Below are 24373 nucleotides of genomic sequence, written 5' to 3' on the forward strand. Positions count from 1 at the left end.
AGGGAATCTGGAAGGTAAGCCTTCCCTGAGCTCCTTTCCAACTGTTTCCTGCTGAGGGAGCACTTTGAGATAGGGATTGAACAGATTAATTGGGGGGGGGGAAGGAGTGTCCAGATGTAACAGATTTTTAGCATTAGCAGACACCCTAATTAATTGATTAGTATTTGCATTCCTTTATTATATAAGCAGCTACAAAACCTGTTTCTCTAAATATAGTTTTATGCCATTATAGCAATATAACATATGAATTGTAAGTAACACATGAAGAATTTCAATTTCTACTGAAATTTTTTTTCAGGGGTGTGCTTTCCAAAATTCAGAAAAATGTGCCTGTGCGATGAAATATTATGATTTTAGCCATGTAAGTTGCTCTGCGCACCTAGTGACCTGGACTAATCAGTACAATTAAAAAAATAGACTGATAGTGACCTCAGAGCATTAAGAAAGCTGGCAGATATGTTTTGTCAGAGGAGGAAGGCATGAACATAGGCTGTAGCCTATCTGGTTTGCCACTGCTTAAATGCTCATTTTCCCTCCTACAGCCATGACTGCACCTTCATATGAAAGTTTTTTGAAAGTATAATTAAGTTGTAGCATTTAGCTAAGCTTCCGGTATTCCCCAGCTCAGGTGTCTAGGAATAAACTAATGACTGGCTTTGGTTGCAGGGGTAGTAAATCCAATGTCTGGACCTGATCCTGTGGGTAGAAGAATTCAGAGGTCCTCCCTCTCTTTTCATGTTATTTCTTAGAACTGAATTAAGAAGACAAAGTAGCAATAACAGTAATCTTGCTATTAAGCAGCTAAGCAGCTGCTACCTCTCTTCCTTCTCCTGTTGTCCTGGCCTAAGAACAAGGGTCTGCAACTGCTCACAATTTTCTCTATTAGCCTCCTCTGATATCCAGTTCTATTATGATTCTGAGGAGATTGCAAAACAGACTGAATTATGCATGCATTCATACTAGGTTGATGAACACTTGAATTTATTTCACATTTAAATCTGTGGCTCTTTGCATGGCTTTTTGTCAGTAATGGACTTGCAAACTTTTGACTTCTAAGTGGGAAACGTGTTTATTTAAAGCTTAATCATTATACTATATTCTAGATTTTCAGACTCATTCCCCACATTATGGATTTTGTACAGATTTGGCCAGGAAGAGCGGCAGGTGTTCAGAACGGGAATCCTTTGGCATATTAAACAACCTTTTTGTGGCATGCATTTTCATAGGTTAGCACCTGCTTTCCAAATACAGAGATTTGCCTTCCAGCAGCCTCCATGGTACCAGATATGACATGAGCAATAGCAGGATACGCAGGTGCCACTTCATTCATGATGTCACGTGATAAAATCCATAATTTAGCAAGAAGATTCCAAACTAATTTGCATGATTTTCAGAGTTGAATGCTATCACAAACCTTTAGAAATGTTCTACTTTTATAAAACAGGTTAGTACATGGAGAAGAAATAATCAAGATCAACTGATCAACCTCCCATTTCTTTGCGTTCTCCTCCCATTTCAATTTGAGCTGCTGCTGAAAAACAATTAAACTTTAAACTCTGCCTGAAATTTGTTATCATTGTACCTCATTAGAGAGAAGGGGGTGCTTGTTGGGGTGAGTGGGACAGCCACTGTGGTGACTGAGCAAGTTCATTTATGGACCACTGGACTAGGAATTGACCTGTTCATTAGAAACTGAAATTTTTGTGAAAGGGGAAGTTCAGGGAAAAGGCGTTTTTGCTGCTGCAACCTGAAAGTGAAACTTATTGAAGGACAGGATGATTGCTGTTCTGGACATCTGGATTGTGTAAGACTGAGCTGCCAAAGACTCCAGTGAAAGGTATCTGTATATATCGGTAGGAGGTTGTCCAGCAATAGATTACTTGGCTATAATGTCTTTCAGAATTGCAGCATTTTAATTACTTTATACAGCTACCTAATATTTATGATGGAGTTCATAAATACATTATATTGTATTACATTGTATTCAATCAGATTTCCGACAGAAATCTTTTATCTGAAAATGCAGGAATTGAATCTTCTCCATCTGAAGCATTTACTCTGCCACTGAGCTACAGCCCATCCTTGCTTAGTAGATTAAACAGTTGTAGTGCAACTTAATATTTAATTAATACTCCATCCCTTCCCCTCTGATAACAGATGTCAAGCTGAATACTTGATGTATTTATGGAAAATTACAACTACAATCTACTGTACTTTTGTAAAATACAATATTGCATATTATGCATATTCATGTGCCTACCTACAATTTAGAACAGGGGTGCTCACACTTTTTTGGCTCGAGAGCTACTTTGAAACCCAGCAAACCCCGGAGATCTACCAGAGTTTTTTTTACAATGTTTGCGCCATCATAACATATAACATTTATGTGTACAATGTATGTTGGTGTACCTTGAGCCCCACTGAGTATAACAGGACTTACTCCTGAGTAGACATGCCTAGGATTAGGCTGTGAGGCTGCAATCCTAGCCACACTTACCTGGGAGTAAGCCCCATTGAGTACAATGGGCCTTACTCCCGGCGTTTCCTCCCAGAGGCACCTGAAGGGGGGGTCGGCACTCCGCGATCTACTCATTTTGCCTCGCGATCTACCAGTAGATTGCGATCCACCTATTGAGCACCCCTGATTTAGAATATACATTGCTTTTCAACAATTAACATTTGAAATAAAGTCATAAAATAAAGTGAAAGAAAATTCCATATATTCTCACACTGAAATGGATGTTACTCAGCATAGGCTTAGATGCAAGACACTGGAACAGTATAACTTTAATTTGTGCAAGGCAGTGAAAAGCTGGCTCTTCAGTCTGCTCAGTTTTTCTTTAAGTACTCTCACTCTATTGATTTTCATTTATCCATACTGTCCATATTATGACATCCCCCTTTATCCATACTAACATTTTGGTTTAATAGATAGCTCTTTTCTAGCACATTCTTGAAGAAAAAGATGGATGCTCTTATCAGCCAGTTCCTGTCACATGCTCTTAAGTGCTTGAAGTGCCACCAAAGCTGCTGTTGCCTGCGGAGGTGTAGCAAATTTTTAATTCTTCCACCACCACCAAGCCATGAAAAACAGGCAAGCAATGTTTTTCATAGGCCTTTAAGATTTTAATCATAAGACTAATGCTGAGGATTTTGGATGCTGTTGCAAATGAGTATCTTCTGCAATTTGATTTTTAAAAAAATCTTTACTTCAATTTGAACTAAGGAAACATTGTGATGGATGGAAGGATTGGAAGTTGTCGTTGTCGTCGTCCCCAAAATATAATGCTAAATAAATAATAATAATAAACTTTATTTATATCCCGCCCTTCTCCCTAAAGGGACCCAGGTGCTAGGTGTTTGGTGCACAGTATTAGCAACTTCTTGCAGAGTGAGGAGCATGAGCACTATTAATTTAAAGGAGGTTTTTATTGGGATTGTTTTTGTTGAGAATATACAGTTGAAATATTCTGTTAACTGGGAGCCGACAAGCACTGTTCTCAGATTCTATTAAATAAACAATTTAGCTAAGGTACCTTTTAGAAAGCCCTTGTGAAAACTGATAATATAGACATATTCCTTTCTAAATTTTTATAATTTTAGAAAATCTAGCGCTTTCCCATGCTCTGAATTTTCCAAAACATGCTTGAAAATAACAATGGCAATTCAACTCTGTATCCAATATAAACACTTAAATATTTAAAAGATCTTATTCGTAGTACTGTTTAGTATTGGGGGGGAAAACTGGCAACACTCAGCAAAACATTGTGGCTAACCTTCCTTGCATCTCAGAAACTTTAATAGTTTAAGTAACATGATCCCAAACACTTTGCTGTTCTGGCATTTGTAGTATGTAGTAGATTGTTTCCATTTTATAAATTGGGAGCTATAACTGACAGACCAGTTTTCTAAGCCTGCTCATAAGTTCATTGCTAAAATGGAACTTTGAACGTGTGTCTAAATTAGTGGTTTCCCAACTATTGGTCAGGCAGTACCCCTTTTAGGAGGGTAGTGACCAAACCAGGGACCCATAGGTGCCATTGCACAGCACTTTGGGTTCTTGCTGCTGCCGCCGAACACTGGTAAGTAAAAAACCTTTTTTTTACTTACATGCATTTGGTGTTGGTGGTAAGAACCTGGAAGTGCCACATTAAAGGCACCTATGGGTCCCAGGTCGCTTGACTACACTCCTTAAGGGTAAATGAAAATGTGAGTGCCAGCCTTAGGGGGGGTTGCAATACCCAAGTTGGGAGACACTGCTCTATGATATCTGCTGGGCCATTCTTGGACTACAATTCTATACACCAGGCCTTGACAAACCTAGAAGCTTTGTTGTGGAGCCTAGTACTGTATTTTTGACATGTCCCTACTTTTTCAGGTTATTGTGATAGTAAAATGTGAACAACTGTGATTATGGCACTTGATTGACTCCATGCCAGAGATTAACATGGTGTTGAATTATTTGTTCAGCAACATCTGCAGTAATGTGTGCCACCATGTGTACTCAGTGGATATTTCATTCACATAGCACGAAGCAAAGAGCATAGAGTTTGGCCTGTGTTTTGCTTTGAAAAGTCACCTAAAACTTTTAGTCAGAAGGCATGTGATGAACATTCTTTATAGCCTCATGGGTGTTTTAGTCTGTGTGTTGAGATAATTGTTAGTGAATACCATAAAATTGATAATTATTAGTGAATACAATTATCAGTTATCAAAGAATTATCTTCTCAATATTATCAAAGAATAATTGATGATTAACAATTAAGAACATAAGAACATAAGAACAGCCCCACTGGATCAGGCCATAGGCCCATCTAGTCCAGCTTCCTGTATCTCACAGCGGCCCACCAAATGCCCCAGGGAGCACACCAGATAACAAGAGACCTCATCCTGGTGCCCTCCCCTACATCTGGCATTCTGACTTAACCCATTCCTAAAATCAGGAGGTTGCGCATACACATCATGGCTTGTACCCCATAATGGATTTTTCCTCCAGAAACTCGTCCAATCCCCTTTTAAAGGCGTCTAGGCTAGACGCCAGCACCACATCCTGTGGCAAGGAGTTCCACAGACCAACCACGCGCTGAGTAAAGAAATATTTTCTTTTGTCTGTCCTAACCCGCCCAACACTCAATTTTAGTGGATGTCCCCTGGTTCTGGTATTATGTGAGAGTGTAAAGAGCATCTCCCTATCCACTCTGTCCATCCCCTGCATAATTTTGTATGTCTCAATCATGTCCCCCCTCAAGCGTCTCTTTTCTAGGCTGAAGAGGCCCAAACGCCGTAGCCTTTCCTCATAAGGAAGGTGCCCCAGCCCCGTAATCATCTTAGTCGCTCTCTTTTGCACCTTTTCCATTTCCACTATGTCTTTTTTGAGATGCGGCGACCAGAACTGGACACAATACTCCAGGTGTGGCCTTACCATAGATTTGTACAACGGCATTATAATACTAACCGTTTTGTTCTCAATACCCTTCCTAATGATCCCAAGCATAGAATTGGCCTTCTTCACTGCTGCCGCACATTGGGTCGACACTTTCATCGACCTGTCCACCACCACCCCAAGATCTCTCTCCTGATCTGTCACAGACAGCTCAGAACCCATCAGCCTATATCTAAAGTTTTGATTTTTTGCCCCAATGTGCATGACTTTACACTTACTGACATTGAAGCGCATCTGCCATTTTGCTGCCCATTCTGCCAGTCTGGAGAGATCCTTCTGGAGCTCCTCACAATCACTTCTGGTCTTTACCACTCGGAAAAGTTTGGTGTCATCTGCAAACTTAGCCACTTCACTGCTCAACCCTGTCTCCAGGTCATTTATGAAGATAATCATTTATGAAGATAATTTATGAATTGATAATCGTTAGTGAATACCATAAAAATGAAGCAACAGCAGGGAGAAGTAACTTGTAGCACTTTTACTTTTGATCATTACAAAACATACTGATATAAAAACAAATTTGTCAAGCCCTTTGAAGTCATTGTGGCTTGCTTCTGAGTAGACACATATAGGATTATCTCAGAAGGTGAAGTATTTCTCACTATTTCTCAACCTAAGTAACAGCGTGGCTAGCTTGGTGAGAGAGGGAAAAGGGTAGCTCATCACTCTGGGCTTGATGCAGACAAAAACTCTGCAAGACAGAAGCCAATCCCATGAAGAAGCTGATGTGTGCTGAGTTTTAGGATAGGAAGAAGTCTGTAGAGAAGTGGTGAGAGAGGTTTACTCCACTGTTTGTTCAAAGTGCTTTGCAAGGTGAAACAAGGCTGTTTCCTGCCTTCTGTTGAGTGTGCCAGAGTCACTTTATAGCCAGAAGGGGCGTGTGTTCTTGTGTAATTTTGTGTAGAGCATATCTTCACTTTTTCTATATTCCTAAGTTTAGCCCAGTCACACTGAAGTCAGACAAAGTAAAATACTCACTGCTACTATAAATAACTTAAATAAAATACTCTTGAAGAATTTATTTGCCTCTCAATTTCTTTTTGTGTACTTAAAAACTTGTGGAATTATTGAGCAAATTTGCATTGAGAGTTTGGTTCATATGTCAGACTTCCTTTCCTTGCACTTTTGGAAGATTTTGGAATGCAGTATATGGAGTAAACCGACAATTGTGTGGTAAAATGGATTACAGTTTGTCATTTGACAAGAGAAACATTTTGGTTGCAATTTCATGATATATTTGGTCTTCAGTTTTCAGTTGACCAAAGAAATGGTGATGGAGAAGCCAAGTCCCCTGCTGGTTGGGCGGGAGTTCGTGAGGCAGTATTACACTCTGCTGAACCAGGCACCAGACTACCTGCACAGGTGAATCTCTTGTTTTACTTGAGCATGTTTGTTCTTGGTACTGAATTGAAAAAAAATTTCTTACTGACAGATGACTTTTAACTAGCATATTGTACCTACCTTGGTCCCTATTATTTCTCCTTATTCCTTTTAATAGTACTTGATCCCAATCCTATCCAACTTTTCAGCACCAATGAAGCCACAGTACAGACCTGAACAAACGTTTCCCTCACCTTGAGGAAGCCTCCATGACTACCCTGCCCTGCAGGATACAGTGCATGCCATGTTTCACAGCTTCATCAGTGCTGGAAAGTTGGATAGCCTTAGGTCCTTTCTCTTCTCCTTTTTGTCTTTTTAATAACCTGCCCACTGATGCATTAAAAGATTTTGGGAAGGAAAAAGCCTCATAATGTCAACTTAGAAGACATATAGAAGAGTTACCACAGAAGCCTTTGCTTGTTGGTCCATCATAGATGCTACCTTGCCAAAAAAAACTCCAAACGTTTTGTTGCCCAAAATGGTAACTATTTTTGGTGAAGCTGCACAGGGTTTTCAGGTGACTGTCTCCTTGCCTAATCCCCTCTCTTTGAGTTTACCTAGACCTAGATCCTAGGCCAGAATTTGTTGTCCTCGGTCAAAGAACACATGAAGGAATAGCTAGTCCCTGAACATTACTAGTTATGTGCTTTCTATAACAGCCAGTTAATTAGAAGTCTTGCATTGCTCTTGTCTCCATACAAATACTGGTTTCAAGGTTGGTTTCTGTAAGGAAGCCAGTATTGTAAATAGTTAATTTAAAGCTTTCTTTACATCTTTATTATTCAGTCTTCAGGGCAAAAAACATGTAAATAGTTGTTCCTTTCAAAGACACTCTGAGAGCACAGTCTCATTTTTATTGGATCCTGTAGGCAAAAAATACAGAGGCTCTCCTCATTAACACTTTCAGCCCCAACTTGCATTTTACAGTCAACACTGTGAAGTATGGAAACCACTGGGGGGGGGGCATTCCCTGTGATTCCACAGTGAAACTGACAGCTCCCCCAATGAACAGAACACTTTGGGAGTGAAACTGGCAGCTTCCCAAGAGAAATGGACAACATTGAGTGGATAACTTACAACACTGGGAGTGAATCTGACAGCAACTTGAGTGAAATTGACAGGTACAGCAACAGACCCCTGGAACCTAACCTGTTTTGTAATAAATAGGGGAGTATCTTTGCAAACAGCACAGTACTTTATAAAACAAGAGGCTTTTAGTGTAACTAAATGTGTCCAAATGTGTTTTTGAAAAGGGACTGTGTTGGGGGATGTGCTGCAAATCAGACTGTTGCCATCTGGCCTTCAGGCAGTTTTTGATTGCTGCTGGTGGTCAATAAATTTTGTTGTCCTCAGCTTTGATCCTTTTCAGAAAGCTAAAAATCTTGTTTTGAATTATGAATGGCTGTAGAAATTGGTTTGTTGACTTACTGGCTTTACATAGCTGTACCTCATTCCAAATGACGGAAGAGATCATTCCAAAAAAACCAGCATTTTAATGCAGCAATAGCCCATGTGATGGGTTGAAGTTGTATATTCTTGTATACACAAGATGAAATATGTGTAACTTGTTCCACCACAGGTTTTATGGGAAGAATTCTTCTTATGTTCATGGTGGCTTGGATTCAAATGGCAAACCAGCAGATGCAGTCCACGGGCAGTCTGTAAGAATTTGTGAAATTGCTTTGTGATTATGGGTTATATTCTAACCTTGATGCTCAAGAATGAATTTTTGGAGGCTGCTGGATGGAGGGTGGGGTATTTACTGTGCAGGAACATCCTTTTAGCATGGTAGGTTTAAGATGCAATTCTGTCTTTTGTGATTGACCAAATGTAAATATTTTGAAAACTATTTCAGGTTAGGCCCAAACTTTTTTGTTTAAGAAGGGAAAAGGGGAACAAGTGCTGGCTTTTGTGCCAAGCGCGCTGAACTACGTCAAATTTTTTGATTTCCTGGTCATCACAATCTGTTATATAATAGTCAAAACTTTTAAGTCATAGAAGTTATAATAGTCAAAACCAATTAAGCATTTCTTTTGCTGTTAGATATTGTATTCTGTTCAGTGGGTTGGTGATGGTTTGAAGAAATTTGCTAGGTTAGTGCAGGGAATGTATTTTAAGGTAAAGTGACATGGCTGGTTACATGCCTGAATTTAAATAGATTCAAATGATTTAGATTTAAAAATGCAAGTTGGCATTTTGAGAATAGAAAATTGATTTGTTACAGGAAAGGCATGAATGTTTCAAACCTTAAAGCTGAATTCCAGTCAATCTGGGCATCTCATTTTTTAAATATATATTTTCTCTACTCCTTGCAAATTTGAATTTTAAATTTTCAATATGATTTGTGTAGGATATCCACAAGAAAGTGTTGTCCCTGAACTTCAAAGATTGCCGCACCAAGATTCGTCATGTGGATGCCCATGCTACTCTTAATGATGGTGTTGTAGTACAAGTCATGGGTGAGCTCTCCAACAACACTCAACCTATGCGGAGATTCATGCAGACTTTTGTCCTTGCTCCTGAGGTATGTCACTGGAATAATTTGTACATTAATTGGTGTGCTAGACATCAGTATGTTTCTTATGTCTGAACTCTGTAGGCTTGGACATACCAGAGAGATTGGATTACCCCTTTTGATGCCTTTGTGGTCCAGAGATGTGCTGCCTTGTATACAATATGGCACCACAGCACTGCACTTTTAACATAATCTGCTTATCTACTCAAGTATGTATTAAATGCTTTCTGTCTTCTATGTTAGGAAAATAGCTGAATAGCTATTGATAACTGGGAGGTACTGCTTTCTTTTCTGCTTTCTTCACAATTTAGCACTAGTATTTTGTAAATTATAGAAATGAGGATTATATGTTCTGTGAAATTCTGGAATCAGTACTCTGAAATACAGGGTGACCCAAAAAACAACAGAACCCATAAAAATGTTATTAAATCCTACAGAGGTCCAGATTCTTTAATATACAACAATCCTTGGTTGACCAAAAGATATTGGGGAAGATTGTTGTTCCAATATTTCATGCACAAAGTCAACTTGCATACCCTGAAAGAAAAAAGAAGAAAAATTAAAATTAACAGTTTATTCAAAGATTTGTGGGTTCTGTTTTTTTGGGGGTCACCCTGTATTAAGCTGGCAGTATACATTGATAAAGCATTTTACCTTGGCAGCTTTTGTCTGTAGCATCTTTTGGACTTAACCTTGGCAAATTCTCACTGAGAACGTAGTCTCTGTAAATGCTTAAAACTAACTGATATTTAAAATACATACTGCAAATTCATCACAAATGAATTTGGAATTATAAGAGAGGTTGATAAATTGGTGTTTTCTTGCTATCTTTATCTCCTATTTTGGATATTATGGTTTTTGGTCCTGATAACTGTGATTCAATATAATGTGTTCTTGGCATCATCAGTACCTCATGACACTTTGCTTCTGCTTATCTTTTCCCTACCATAAAATATCAATGTAGAGCCCCTTTGTTAATGCAGGTCCTCTTGCATTTCTTGACATCACATGTTGACACTTCCTCAATAATTAGTCTTCTTTCACTCTCTGCTGCATTCAGTTATGTGATTATTTAACTCGCTTGTGGCTTCATGCCAGATCTTTGTCCCATCCAGGTCATTACTAACTATTCTGTAAGTAAGTGACTTTCCCGGATTTAAGAGCTTTTTCCCCGGGATTGGGACCATTTACTTTCAATGCAGATGTTATGCCTCTGAGCTGTGGCTCCACTCCGTTGCCCTGAACTATTATCTATAAGCGTGCTTTTTTAACTTAGGAGTTAAGTGTTGTGTGTTGAGTTCATAGGGTCTAATTAGCTATCTTATTGAAATGCTTGTATGGCATTCAGATTATTTCAGTATTTGTTAAAGCTTCAAGGTTATTTATATTAAAGGAACTTGAACATTTGATCTATCCTTTAATATTTGACTGGGTGAAATGGACAGAAAATGCTGCATTGAAACTTTCCCAAGTGATAGATGTGGCACAGAATCACGGGCTTAATCTAGATCTTGTGCTGTTGATCTGTTTTAAGCAGAAGTCTGTTTTAAGCAGAAGTCTTTTATTTATTGCAAAGGAAGCTTTAGAAATGTACTTGCACTGGATAAAGTGAAGATGTTGTCAAAGACAGTTAAGATTCTTCTATAGAGTGAGCAGAAACAGAACAATTATTAAAGGAAAAATAGTCTAAAACTGGATCCATTCCTATAAATCTATATGACAAACAACTTATATATTCTATCTAGAATTGGAAGCATGAAGCTGTAGGTGAAGCACATACTCTACATGTTCTTGTGTGGATCATGCTTCTGTGATAATTGCAAGGAAAACTTATTGTGGTTTTTGGATTTAAAGGATGCTTTTGGTTCTTTTAATAGGGCATATCTGTAGGAAAAACTAATATAAATATTATAATTAATTTCTTCCAATAATGAAACAGTAACTAGTGTGAATTTGGTTTAGTAGTAACACTGATTTTGTTGGTCAGTTCAATTATGTAATTTAACTTGTGTATGACTTCATGCCAGATAGACGTTGTTTGCTGTGTAGCATCCATCCTATTTACTTTTAAACCCCTGCTAATTGGGTAAGAGGCACTTTTTCAAGTGGGTGCTCTTTTTTTTTAGCAGGGGGAGAGCAACTGGCCCACCTCACCCCAGCAGTGTCTGTTCTAGTGGCTGTCTGCTGGTATTCTTTTGCATCTTTTTAGATTGTGAGCCCTTTTGGGACAGGGAGCCATTTAGTTATTTGATTTTTCTCTGTAAACCGCTTTGTGAACTTTTAGTTGGTATATAAATACTGTTAGAAGTCTCATATGGAAGATGAGAGAGTGTACTTTTCAAAGCTTTAATTAACCGTATTCCATGTTATGTGTGAATATTTATTAGCATGAAGCCTTGTCGGGCTATAAATGTCTCTAAATACTATAATAGATTATTGTGCAGTATTCTGAAAATACTGAACTAAAATTGTTAAGAAAATAAGCCTTTATAGGGTAATTATCTACTTTCATGGTGGTATCAAAACAAAAAATGGAATAAAACAGATAAAATGTTGGGCTATTTCTAAGCACAAGACAATGCAACTTATGTGCATAGTATGAATTCGGCCATTATGGTGTTACAGAGAGCAGATTTGTGCTGGCAGAGTGCGGTAAGAATGATTGATTTTTATTTTCACCTTGTGTTCTTTCCAGGGGTCTGTTGCAAACAAGTTTTATGTCCATAATGACATCTTTCGCTACCAGGATGAAGTTTTTGGCGATTTAGATGCTGAACCTCCAGAGGGTAATTACTGTGTTTTATTTTTGTGCTCAACTTTCACATTCTTCAGAATATTTCTCCAAATTTAATATTAAAAGTATATTGTACTTTAGCCATATAAGTTGAAGCTACTAATAAAAGTTCTAATAAAAAGTATCAGTTTCACCACTGGAACACATTGAAACCCCAGTGGTAATGGTCATGGTGTTACTACCAGCAATTCTACCTCTGCTTTTTAAACATGAAACAGTGGTAGAAATGCTGCTAGTAACAGCATGACCAGCCAAAAAAATTACAATAAAATCAGCCGTAAAACTTGAGCAATGAACACGCATTTGACACGCAGCTTGCTTGAAAAGATTAGGATTACAGTTTCTTATACTATCAGAACTGCGTTTTGTTTTGACCGCATACTTATATGAAAAATCAGCACCCAAAAGCTTTTAAGTTCCACTTGTAATTTATTTAGAAGTTCATCGGTTTCAACAGGATTTACTTCTAAGTGTACTTAGCATTGCAGACTTAAGGGCTCCGTTTTATCCAGTTTTCCAGTACTGATGCAGCCATGCGGGTGGGGCATGCACTGCATCCTGCTGTGGGGGGACACTTGCAGATACATCTTGAAGGTAAGGGAATGTTTGGTCCATTATGTTGGAGCTGCATCTGTTCTGGAAAGTTGGATCGAATTGGATCTTTATTTGCAGTCAAATGCTGTATTTATTCAGCCTTGGAAGTAGTGAGTCAGGCAGATTCAGTTTCTACCTATACCAGTGGTTCACTGTAAGTCTTTGTGGGGGAGGGGGGATGCAGTGACATGATCCGCAGGATTACATTGCTCCCAGGGTGAGTAAACGAAGCCTCTTTGACAGCAGCAGCCTCCTGGGGGTGCAGGGAGCCCTGTGGGAGCCTCCAAGGGGCTCCCCAAGCTTTGAAAAACCTAAAAATAAAGACTGTAACCCACTTCTAGCTGCTGATTCTGGTGAGTACAATGAAGCCCCTGTTTCCCCTGGCAGCAACATGATCCTGGGGATTGTGTCACTGCATTCCCCTCCTCACCTCCCCTTAAAGGGGCAAACAGCTTCTCAGGCTGGGTCATCACAATGCCCCAGTTTGAGAAACTCTTGACCTATGCAGTAGTCAGATAATTTTATAGTTCTTATATGTAACAATTTGGTCAGAGTCATTAACTGTGAAATCCAGTTTGGAAAGGTTGTCTTTTTGCTGTCATTTAGTAATGGCTCTTCTAAGGATGGAAGAACATTGCCTAAAGTCAGGGTTCTCCAAACTATGGCCTGAACACCACATCCGGCCTGCTATAATATTTTATCTTGCCCACAGTGTCTGGGATCTGGCAGCACCTTCCAGTAACAGGCATGATGCCATTTCCCCTTCTTCCTTGATTGCAGGTGGGCTGGTCCCCCTGTGATTGAGGGAGATGCCTAGTTGGGAAACTGATGTCCAGGGCAAGTGGAGTAGAGCTGCCTGTCAAACAGGCAGAAGTGGCAAGTGTTTTCAGGATTGGGGGTCTGGGAGGCTGTCATGGTGGTCTTCTGTAGCCAGGCTGGCAGGAAGGGGTGGAGCAAGGGGATGGGGATACTATATATAACCTCAGGCTTGATGGTGATGAGGGCATTCTGGAGAAGGCTGGCTAGCAGATATTATGTTGGCCAGCTAGTGAATCTGAACAAGGCTGCTGACAGGGAGGAGGAACAGTGGGTGATGGAACCCCCTCCCTTAGCCTATCTCTGAGGCTTCTGGTCACCTTGATAGTCTGGGACAGGGGTGTCCAAAGTTTTTGGCAGGAGGGCCACATCATCTCTCTGACACTGTGTCGGTGACTGGGGAAAAAAAGAATTAATTTACATTTAAAATTTGAATAAATTTATGTAAGTTTACATAAATTAATATACTAGAGGTGGAACTTATATGAATGAATGAAGGTCTTGCAATAGCTCAAGGCCTATAAAAGGCCTTGCACAAAGCAAGGCTGGCCTTTCCTTTGCTGCCGCTGCTGCATCAGACGTGAAACAGCAAGTAGTGGAGGAAGCCCTCATCCCACAGCTCATGCGAGAGGTCAAACAGTCGCCCTCACGCTGAGAGCAGCTGTGTCAGGCCAGTGTGGGCTCCAACAAATCTCCGGAGGGCCAGAGGCTCATTGGAGACCAGGGGCTCCCTGAGGGCCGCATTGAGAGGCCTTGAGGGTCACATGTGGCCCCAGGGCCAGGGTTTGGGCACCCCTGGTCTGGGAGACTGGAGGGAGTCCAGTCACAACCTTCTCTGGTTCTAGCAGCATTCTCTCATGGTGCCCCAATACCAGTTGCCCTGGAGGTAGCCATCCTTCCCCTGACAGCACTGACATGCAGCTTTTTTTGTCAGCATTTGCTAACGTTTGTCATTTTTACGCATTGTATATCATTTCTCAATTTAAGCACAGCATTGTTTCCTTGTAATTATCACATTTCTTTTTTGTACTGAATCATATCATGCTGGTTACAAAAAAAATGCAAGTAAAACTTACTCTCATTTAAATTTAATTCATTCATTTATAAATTGGTGTTTTTTTTGCCCTGTGAAAATGTGTAAGATATACACATGTATGTAAGATGTAAAAGTTTGGAGACTCCTACTTTAAGTGGTTGTATGAAGTCTGTCCCATTTCTTGAGCCAGCACATGCCCAGTCAATCTGTTGGGCCTCAGCTATGAAATGGAGAAAAGAGAAATTGATAGAGAATATATGGTGAGATTGAAGTAATAATACTAAACTGGTTCTGTGACCTTAGTGATGGAATGTAGTCTCTATTGGTAGCACAAAGTTGCAATTTAGGAATTCTGTTAAGATGCCTGTTGATACTTTAGATTGTGACGGTTGCCAAGGTTGAGATATTGAAGCAGTTCAGTTTTGCTAGTAAATAAGCTATAGCTGCTTTGTATTTGGATCTAGAAATTGTCACTTACGCCTTTGTAACTGTGAAGATAGACTGTTTCAATGTTCTTTACATTGGCTTCCTGTGAAAAGTACTTGGAAGCTTACGTTAGTATCATATGTATGTATGTATGTATGTATGTATGTATGTATGTATGTATGTATGTATGTATGTTTAGGCCATTAATGATGGATCAGTTACTCTTGTCATCAGTTTTTCTGCCTGGAGTTGAAACATATCCAGGGACAGCGTGATAAGCTGCTCACTTGGGATAAGAAGTACAAATAGTACTTCATTTAAAATACAAGGTTAAATACTTTTCAGTGCAGAAAATACAACTTTTTACAGTGGAGTCACATCATATGTGTACTTAATGAAAATGTAACTATGCATGCTCAACACGAGAGAGAAAAACACCAATTTTAACAGTGTGGGTGATCCGACCCACCATTTCAATTGGTGAGTGTGTCCAGGAGTGAACTTGAGATAAGAGATGTGAATCCTCTTCCCTCAGTTGATCTCGGTTCCTATATGCCTCTCATTGTAAAGATGTGTTTTGACTATATAGTAGTAATTTTGACTGAACAGTTGGCAGGCATCGTACATGACAGTTACTTTCTGAGGTCAGAAAGTAAAACCAAAAAACACAGAGGTGTACATATCAGGAAGTCCCTCCTTTTGTCACATATCCTCTTGGTAGTCTTAGGTAAGTCTCTCTCAACCTTAGCCTGTTACCTGCAATGTGGTATAACATTGACCTATCTTATCAAGGAATTGTGCAAAGGTTTTAATAAAATAACATATATGAAATACTTGGAACAGTTTTAAAGCACTTTATGTAACTATTATTCATAGTTAATGAACTTTGAAAAGCTAAGATGATTTACTATAGTATCATATTTGAGTTTACATTTGAGTGTACTATTGTCCTGTATGTGATGTCTGAACAGTGTAAAACAGCTTTTTATTCCACAGAATCAGAGGAAGAGACAGAAGAACCTGAGGAAAGGCAACAGACCCCCGAGGCAGTAGCTGATGATACTGCACCTTACTATGAGCAGGCTGTCAAGTAAGCTCTTGTGTACCTGGCAATATAATTGCATCATCTGTTCTGACCAACTTGTCCCATTGTTGCTGGCTGCAGTGTAGGAACAGGTCCAGTTTTCCTGAAGAGCATCTTTCTAACCTGTTTCAAACTTCTAATCTCATCTCTTTAAGAATGATCTAGGAACTGATACTTGCCCCTTCTCCAGGAGGATAGTGATGTCTGCCTTTAGGGCAGAGTGCTTCTGATGCCTGCTATCAGTGTCTGCTTTCTTTAAAGTGGCTGTGAAAATATGGTCACCAGTAGCTGAAACCTTAAATCACATTTATTCTTGGAACTTATTTGGGGACATCTGAAAATAAAGTTTTTTTGTGTGTGAGTGAGAATGTGAATGCACACACATACTTTAAAAAAGGTACATTGCTGACTTAACCTGTTAACACAGCATCTGTTGCATAAAAATGTACTTTCAAAGATTGCATGCAACTCAAATACTGAAGTAACATGCTAATCCTACTGTTGTAGAGCAGTAGAGGTGAACCATTAAACCATAATGAAAAGACTTTTCCATCTACAGCAATGACTTGGAGGAACAGTTGGAGGAGCAAGTTGCGGAACCTGAGCAAGAAACTGAACCTGAGCCTGAGCAGGAGCCTGAACCAGAGGTCCAGGAAGAAAAACCTGAGCCAGTGCTGGAGGAAGCTGCTCCTGAGGAGACTGTAGAAAAAAGTCCTTCTCCTGTTCCTGTGGACCCAGCTCCTGTAGTACAAGAAGACTCTAGGGTAACGTGCACTTTTATGCTGTCTCTTGTTGAGTGTTCTCCTGTGCATTTTGTGTATTCTTAAATGGTGAATTGAGAAAAATACAATATACTGATACAATAAAAAATACTGATACTTGCCCCTTCTCCAGGAGGATAGTGATGTCTGCCTGTAGGGCAGAGTGCTTCTGATGCCTGCTATCAGTACCTGCTTTCCTTTTCCAGAAAACAGAACAGTGGAGGGGAAGGGTGGTAGAAAGTGTGAGTAGACAGATGACCACTTGAAGAATGCCAAGTTACTAGTATGCAACCTGTTTTTTCTAGTCTCTGTGCATTCACACTGATGGGAGACTAAAAAGCTCCCATACTTGAAGATGGGGGGGCACTACACAGGAGTGTTTGTAGGATTAGAGCAGCCAAAGGCTGCTTCTGTTGATCAGTTGATGTGTGAAGGTGCTTACTTTGTCTGTTTAGGCGAATAATCCCAACCTCCTGGAGGGATGAGCACCAGTTCCTGGATTCTAAATTTCTAGATCAGTGTTTCTCAAACTGTGGGTCGGGACCCAGTAGGTGGGTCACAAGCCAATTTTAGGTGTGTCCCCATTATCTCAATATTTTATTAATATATTTTAGCATGACAGTAAATGGAACTTACTCCTGAGTAAGTGTGGGTAGGATTGCAGCCTAGGATTGTTAAACATTTTCTGCTTGATGATGTCACTTCTGGTTATGACATCACTTCCAGTGGATCTTGACAGATTCTTATTCTAAATAGTGAGTCCCGATGCAAAATGTATGCGAACCACTTCTCTAGATGTTTCAGAAGTTACTCTGTGGAGACACAAATCTCCACTAGTGTGAGTGTACAGATGGTCACCCAAAGAACATCAGTTGTAGATAAGCAATTTTAACATAAGAACAGGCCTGCTGAATCTGACCAAAGGCTTCACTCTCCCTGGAAATAGAGTTTAAGGACTGTTCTCCCAAACATTTACAGTCATTCCAGGATATCCAGAAGGCTGGAGAGCAAGATGTGCAGTTAGGGACTTCTAGACCTGACCAAAGGCTGAAATTTGGGTTCACATGTGATCTGCAGCACACCAATTACTATAGAAAATTGGTAAACGTGACTTTTTAATTTGGAGGTATGAAGATCACCTTATACCAACTAATGATTATCTTTTGCAAAAAATTTTTTTTAATGTTTCAAAAACTTCTCACAACCCGCTGGTGGACCCCAACCCATGGAAACTCTGACCTTGTTCGTTAGTCACCTTGCCAGCAAAAAAGGGCCCAACATATTGGTCATAGCTGTCTTCATCAAACTTAGCCTTGCGTAAAGGAACAAATATTCCAAAGGTGACATCCGCAGCTGCTCCCTCTGGAGGATGCAGTGGTAGCCTTTTTGGTGCCACTGTATCGGCAAGAGGGGAATGGTAATGTTTGTTCCATCCTTTGAACTATCCAACATACAAGTGTGGCAAATAGCTGGTATGTAGGAAAAACTCTGCATGCTGGCTGCTTTAAGAACATGAAAGGCATGTGCTTGTTTACAGAAGGAAAATTCTGAATGATAAATGCAAATGACTAAAGGTGTCAAATGCAACAAATACAGGTGACCTGTAACTTTAATGCTTGTGGCTGTGGAATCTTTTCAAAACAGGTGACTGAAATTGTAACTGCCTGTATGAGAGCTTTGTAGTACAGACATCTAGAGTTGATTTGTAATGCTGACAGTTTATTTGCTCCTGTTAGACATCTTCGTGGGCATCTGTCACCAGTAAGAATCTTCCACCCAGTGGAGCTGTTCCAGTGTCAGGCATACCACCTCATGTTGTCAAATTACCTGCATCGCAGGTAAGAATATCTTTCTAGCCAGCAAATGACCTTTGGCAAGAGTCGGCAACCATGATAGGAATTAATTGCAACCTAGTAGCACTTCTAGATCACCATTTTATTGCATTCGTAGGGAATGCTCAGTTGTGGGGGCAGCCAAACATCTGTTCCCAGCTTATGCAGGAGAAACTGCATTTTCACAAAATTGTAATTTTTGTTTGGGTTGTGGGATCCACCCACTGTAGCTTGGAGTGCTGTATGCACTATGGTCACACAAGTGGTACAAGTACTTTTAGGGCACGAGCATTGCTGATGGCAGTGTTCATGACATGCATTCTCCCCATTGCTCTTGCCAGTGCTCAAATGATACTAAGAAATTCCTTGAAACTTCTTAACTATGCAAGTCTGAATGCTTTTGTGCTGAACCATTTTCGCATGAATGTTAATGTACCTTTTTAAAAGTAGCCTAGTTAGAAAAGCTAGCAGAGTGTTTCAACTGTTTGAGGAAGTACAATAAGGGGGATTAAACTTCTCCTATGCTGTGCATCTCACCCCTAAGTGTTAATATCTATCTTGAATAAGGAACAACTTCCTTGTAACATAGCTTCTTCCTCCATGCCTCTGCATTGCAAGGGGAATATTGTCTGCTAATGCAAATTTAGGGCTGTGAATAGAATTCATTCTAAAAAGCATCCTTTACTTCTGTCACTTGGACATAACTGTACCCTCTGTACAGTTATGTCTGCTATACCCTCATGGCTTATAGGAGGGATTGCCCATTGAACCATAAGGATCAAAATTCAGCAGCATGTTACCAGTGTCCCAGGGAGAGTTGGGGAGTACTTGGGAAAGATGTCCATGTTCAGTCAGTGCCTTCAATCCAGATGGGTGCTCTATAGCTCCAGACTCGGGGCAGGCCATGCCAAGTGAAAAACAATAGTCATTGCAGCCTGATCTTTGAACATATTTTCATTCTCCTGGGACACCTCTGTTGTATAATTACTAGGGCCAGAGCGTGGATTTGTATGTATAATTTGTATAATTTTGTACATTGCATTGTGTTGGTATATTTTTATAGCCCCGTCCTGAGTCTAAACCAGAATCCCAGACTCCACCACAGAGGCCTCAGCGGGACCAGAGAGTGCGGGAGCAACGGACAAATATCCCACCACAAAGAGGCCCTAGACCAAGTAAGAAAAACTAAAATATAAGACCTACCCCGAAAATAAGACCTAGTTGTGATCAGGGCCGGGATGGAGGGGGGCATGGAAGGGGTCCTCGGCGGGGGTGGACGGACAACATGACCAGGAATACTGCACTCCCACACGCGCCACCTAGAAAGCGCCTGCTGTGCTGCCTTGGGCAAAGGATGCTGTGGAAGATCAGAGGTGGGAAGCAGCAAGCGAGGCAACCCTGCCTACAGGGCTCTGAGGCTCTCCACACCTACCAGGGAGTAAGTCCCATTAACTATAAAGGGACTGACTTCTGAGTAGACAGGCAGGCAGGCATCCTCCTGGGCGCTGAGGGGACACCCTCTTCACATCTTCCAGGGAGTAAGTCCCATTAACTATAAAGGGACTGACTTCTGAAAAAAATAAGACCTACCCTGAAAATAAGACCTAGTGTTTTTTTTGAGCCAAAAAAAAAAATATGAGTGTCTTATTTTTGGGGAAACATGGTACCTTTGTCTCATTATCTAAGAAGTGGCGGGGTGTGTGTGTGTGTGTTGCTTGGCAATGCCCCATTTAGCTGTGGCTTTTTAAAATGAGTATTCCAATTTTTTTGTATTCAGGTATACTAAACTCTAAAATAAGTGTGCCTTAATGCCTGGGAAGGTTTTGACCATATTCAACCCAAAGCTTTGAATTCTGAAGTACCATAATTTTTGCATTTTAGAAGGCTAAGTGATTCTTGCAGTGATTCTGGCTTTCGAGTAGGAGTATGTTGTGTGTTTTGGGTTTTGTTTCAAACTGTATCTATCTGTTCAATGACTTTTATAAGCTTTGTCTATTGTGAAAATTGTCAAGTGATGTTTGTTCTTCATGCTGTTCAAAATCATGAGTGAAATTCGTAAATTATGTATTTCTCTGTTTTTAATTTAAGTGCGGGAAGGTGAGCAGGGAGACATGGAAACCAGACGGATTGTGAGGTATCCAGACAGTCATCAACTCTTTGTTGGGAACCTTCCTCATGATGTGGATAAGGCAGAACTAAAGGAATTCTTCCAAAGTAAGTTGCAGGTTGTAATTTTGAACTGGTGGGGCTTTGGGATTTGTATCCAAAAGTACATGCCTGTTTCCGCAGAACAGTCTAATGTGTGATCAAAGAACTTGCAAATTCTCTTGCAGGTTATGGGAATGTTGTGGAGCTACGTATCAACAGTGGAGGAAAGCTTCCTAACTTTGGATTTGTGGTGTTTGATGATCCAGAACCAGTTCAGAAGATCCTTGCCAATAGGGTACATTTAAGTTATAAAAATAAGTTTAAGTGGTAAAGGTGGTGTTGGTGTACTAAGCTCCATTTTTTTTCATGGAGGAAGAAACTTTTGAGAGTGTGTGTGTGTTGCGCCCTGTTTCCATTTAGAGCAGCATGGCAATCTGCATCTGGTTCCTTCCCAGGTTTTGTGAATTAGGCGACCAATCCGCTTTCCTGTTTTTAAGATGGAAACTGGCTGCTGAAATGAGAACTGGTAGTCAAAGCTGTTGATATAACTTGTATGCATTACCCCTTGACTAGTTTAAGTTTTAGTGCTAATTTAATGTTGTGATATTAACCTCTTAGCCAGTTTATTCTGGTAATCTGCTAGCTTTAGGCAAATATGGGTAGGAAAGAACTTGCTAATCAGGTAACAAAAACACACTGCATCTTGTGAGTTTAAGGTATATATCTTGGTTTTCTTCAGTGCTACATGAAATGGCACCTTAATGAGCCAATGTATATGCTGACTGTCATGGGTGGTTTTCTGTATGTCTTGATTGTTGATGGCATTTCATCCCTTTTTCTTACAGCCAATCATGTTCAGAGGAGAAGTTCGTTTGAATGTGGAAGAGAAAAAGACGAGAGCAGCCAGGGAGGGTGATCGCCGAGACAACAGACCCCGTGGGCCTGGCGGCCCCCGTGGTGGGCTGGGAGGTGGGATTCGAGGGCCTCCTCGTGGAGGGATGTCTCAGAAACCAGGATTTGGAAGTGGAAGGGGCATTGGGCAACGCCAGTGATTCATGGATGACGAGATGAGACAAACCCTTCTTCCTGCAAATTTGTGAATTTCAGCCTTGGGTGTCTTGGAATGTGGCCCTAGCCCTGTTATAGACTGCTACGTTTGATACTATTTTGGCCCATTTTGTTTGTGTTTGGTTTCGTGATTTTTTTTCTAGTCCTTGTCCCAGATTCCAGCTTTGTGGAACAATATTTCAGGAAAAAGTGGATTTTAAAAAGAAAAACTGAATCCTTGCTTGCTGCAGACATATGGACTGGATTTTTTTTGGTACCAGTGGTTTTTCCTAACGGAATGTGTGGCTTTTTTCCTTCCTTACTGAAATGGGGTGCGTTTCAGTCAGTGGAATTATCCTTTTCAGCTGCATGTGTTCAGGAACCTGTAGGAAAACCTAGCACTTGACAAACATTTCAAGGGCAGGGAAATTCATTTATATCTTGGGGGGGGTTGAGAGGTCACGTGACCTGGCCAGCCTCAACCTGGAGATATTGCCACTCGAAAATCAACATTACCCTTTTCTCTGTGGCGCTGTAAAAGTGGAATAAAGGGTATCCGTAGAATGTTTTTCTTTTGGTACATGATCACGAAAAGGAATTCTCACTACTGTTTTACCACTTACAAGGATTGTGGGATAGGTTTTAAATGTCTAGAACATGACTCTTTAAAACACTCTTCCTGAACTTGTGAAATTTTTTTTATTGAAATAGGGAAAGTTTTTCATGTTTAGTTTGTATTTGCATTAAAACAAAAACAAAATTGTTGTGCCTTCTATTTATCTCTCATTCCAGTCTTGGTGAATTGTTAAAAAAATAAAAAAGTCTAGATTTGCTTTATCCAGTTTTGGAGTATATTCGAATCTTTCAAGAAATCTGTTTCTCTTTCACTCCTCCAGTGGCATTTCATGTTTCTACAGCTGGTTGACTTTAGTCATCCTGTGGCTTTGTTTAATGCTTTTTGAGGAGGTTTAGGAGCCCAAGTGTATTGCCACAGTCATTTGCTCTGAAATGAGTGCTGTCCATAGTTGTGTGACTATGGGAAATGAAATCTTAAGTCTTTATGGCAGTGATTTTCAACCTTTTTCATCTTGCGGCACATTGGCAAGGCACTAAAATGGTCAAGGCACACCATCAGCTTTTTGACAATTGACAAGGCACACTGTGCTGTCAATGGGGGCTCACATCCCCCAATGGTCCTATTGATAAATGACCCTCTCCCAAATTCCCACGGCATATCTGGGGACCATTCGTGGCACACCAGTGTGCCATGGCACAGTGGCTGAAAATGGCTGCTTTATGGTATGCACCTTTTCCACTTAGGTAGTATGTAGCTGTGATGTGAATAGTTGTTGGTCTTATGGTGCTGTTCTAATATGGGTAAATCTTTAAAAAAAACCTGCGTTCTGATTATATCTTTCACTGAATATGCTGCTGGTATAAGACCTCCTTTTTTTGTGGATTCCGTATAAAATACAGAACAACATTGCAGCTATTGCTATGCCCAATAAGTCATCTTCAGTATAGATTGAGTACAAAGCACGATATGCAAATCATCTTGATGAGGAATTGCAATATCTTATTTAGAAGCAGTCTGTCTTTCTAATGTAGTCATACTAGGTTAGTGTAGGAACGGAACAATGCTGCAACTCAAAAATTTTTAAATTGTGTTTAATTTGCCCATTTCCAGGAAGACAGTGGCACTGTAAGAAACACTGGACTCGACTGTGTTGGTCTTCCCCAGATAATTGAAACAAATGGCAAACCTCAAAGAATTTAAGCCAGTTTGGTTAAAACTTCTTTGAGCCGTTTCTCTCACTTGTCAGTGGTGTATTTCAAGATTCTATCTGGAACCTGCAGATGCTGACTCTTAAGTACAGATAAGAAGTCCCTGTAAGCCTATTATATTTGTAATGTGTGTACAGTTACATTAAATGACTGTATTAATATAAAGTGTATTGAAACTGCACTGAAGCAGTTTTGAGTTCTCCACCCTGGGCTATAAAAATGTGCACTGATGCAGTGTTCTGGACATCTGTTTAGTATTTGTGTGGGATATGTGACCATAGCGCATCTGTCTTTTGAAATTGCCAGCACTACAAACTAGAACAGAACTGTTTGATCATTGTGATGTAGTAAGAGCACAAGTAGTTGTGAAAATGTTGTAAACTGTCTTGATTCCTTTTCCCTCCATAAAAGTGGGACACTTTTAGAGGAAACTAGTTTTTTTATTCCACTCACAATCGTGCTTGTCCATGATTATGCTGCAAGTTAGCAGAACATTCAGTACACTATACTGGGTCCATGAATTGGATATTTTAAAGAACATTTTTATTTCTGGCATTTATATCCTGCCTATATGCATCTGAGAAGATTGAAATCAAGGATCAGACTCAACTTTAGTATCAAGGACAAATGCTTGAAGAGATGTTGCAGATAAGCCTTCCATTGCTCAGCTTTCATTTCCCCTGTGGGACCTTGTAGTATTGGGTATTTCTGC

At 40.1% G+C, this 24373-nt stretch overlaps 1 protein-coding gene across 6 annotated transcripts in view; it reads left to right on the plus strand.

Moving 5' to 3' along the window:
* Positions 1-22713, plus strand: part of G3BP1 (G3BP stress granule assembly factor 1) — a 36647-nt gene extending 13934 nt beyond the window's left edge. For 5 of the 6 annotated variants that reach the window (XM_066615255.1, XM_066615258.1, XM_066615253.1 and 2 more), the window contains exons 2-12: positions 6692-6805; positions 8403-8484; positions 9174-9347; positions 12034-12124; positions 16001-16094; positions 16648-16852; positions 18586-18687; positions 19745-19856; positions 20770-20895; positions 20994-21124; positions 21675-22713. In XM_066615255.1, the coding sequence (XP_066471352.1) occupies positions 6711-6805; positions 8403-8484; positions 9174-9347; positions 12034-12124; positions 16001-16094; positions 16648-16852; positions 18586-18687; positions 19745-19856; positions 20770-20895; positions 20994-21124; positions 21675-21881 (1419 nt within the window). In that variant the 5' untranslated portion in view covers positions 6692-6710 and the 3' untranslated portion in view covers positions 21882-22713. The remainder of the gene's footprint in view (positions 1-6691; positions 6806-8402; positions 8485-9173; positions 9348-12033; positions 12125-16000; positions 16095-16647; positions 16853-18585; positions 18688-19744; positions 19857-20769; positions 20896-20993; positions 21125-21674) is intronic. The other variant, XM_066615254.1, reaches the window with a different exon arrangement.
* The last annotated feature ends 1660 nt before the right edge of the window (positions 22714-24373 follow it).

Source organism: Tiliqua scincoides, chromosome 2 (assembly GCF_035046505.1).
Source record: "Tiliqua scincoides isolate rTilSci1 chromosome 2, rTilSci1.hap2, whole genome shotgun sequence".
NCBI classification, from domain to species: domain Eukaryota; kingdom Metazoa; phylum Chordata; class Lepidosauria; order Squamata; family Scincidae; genus Tiliqua; species Tiliqua scincoides.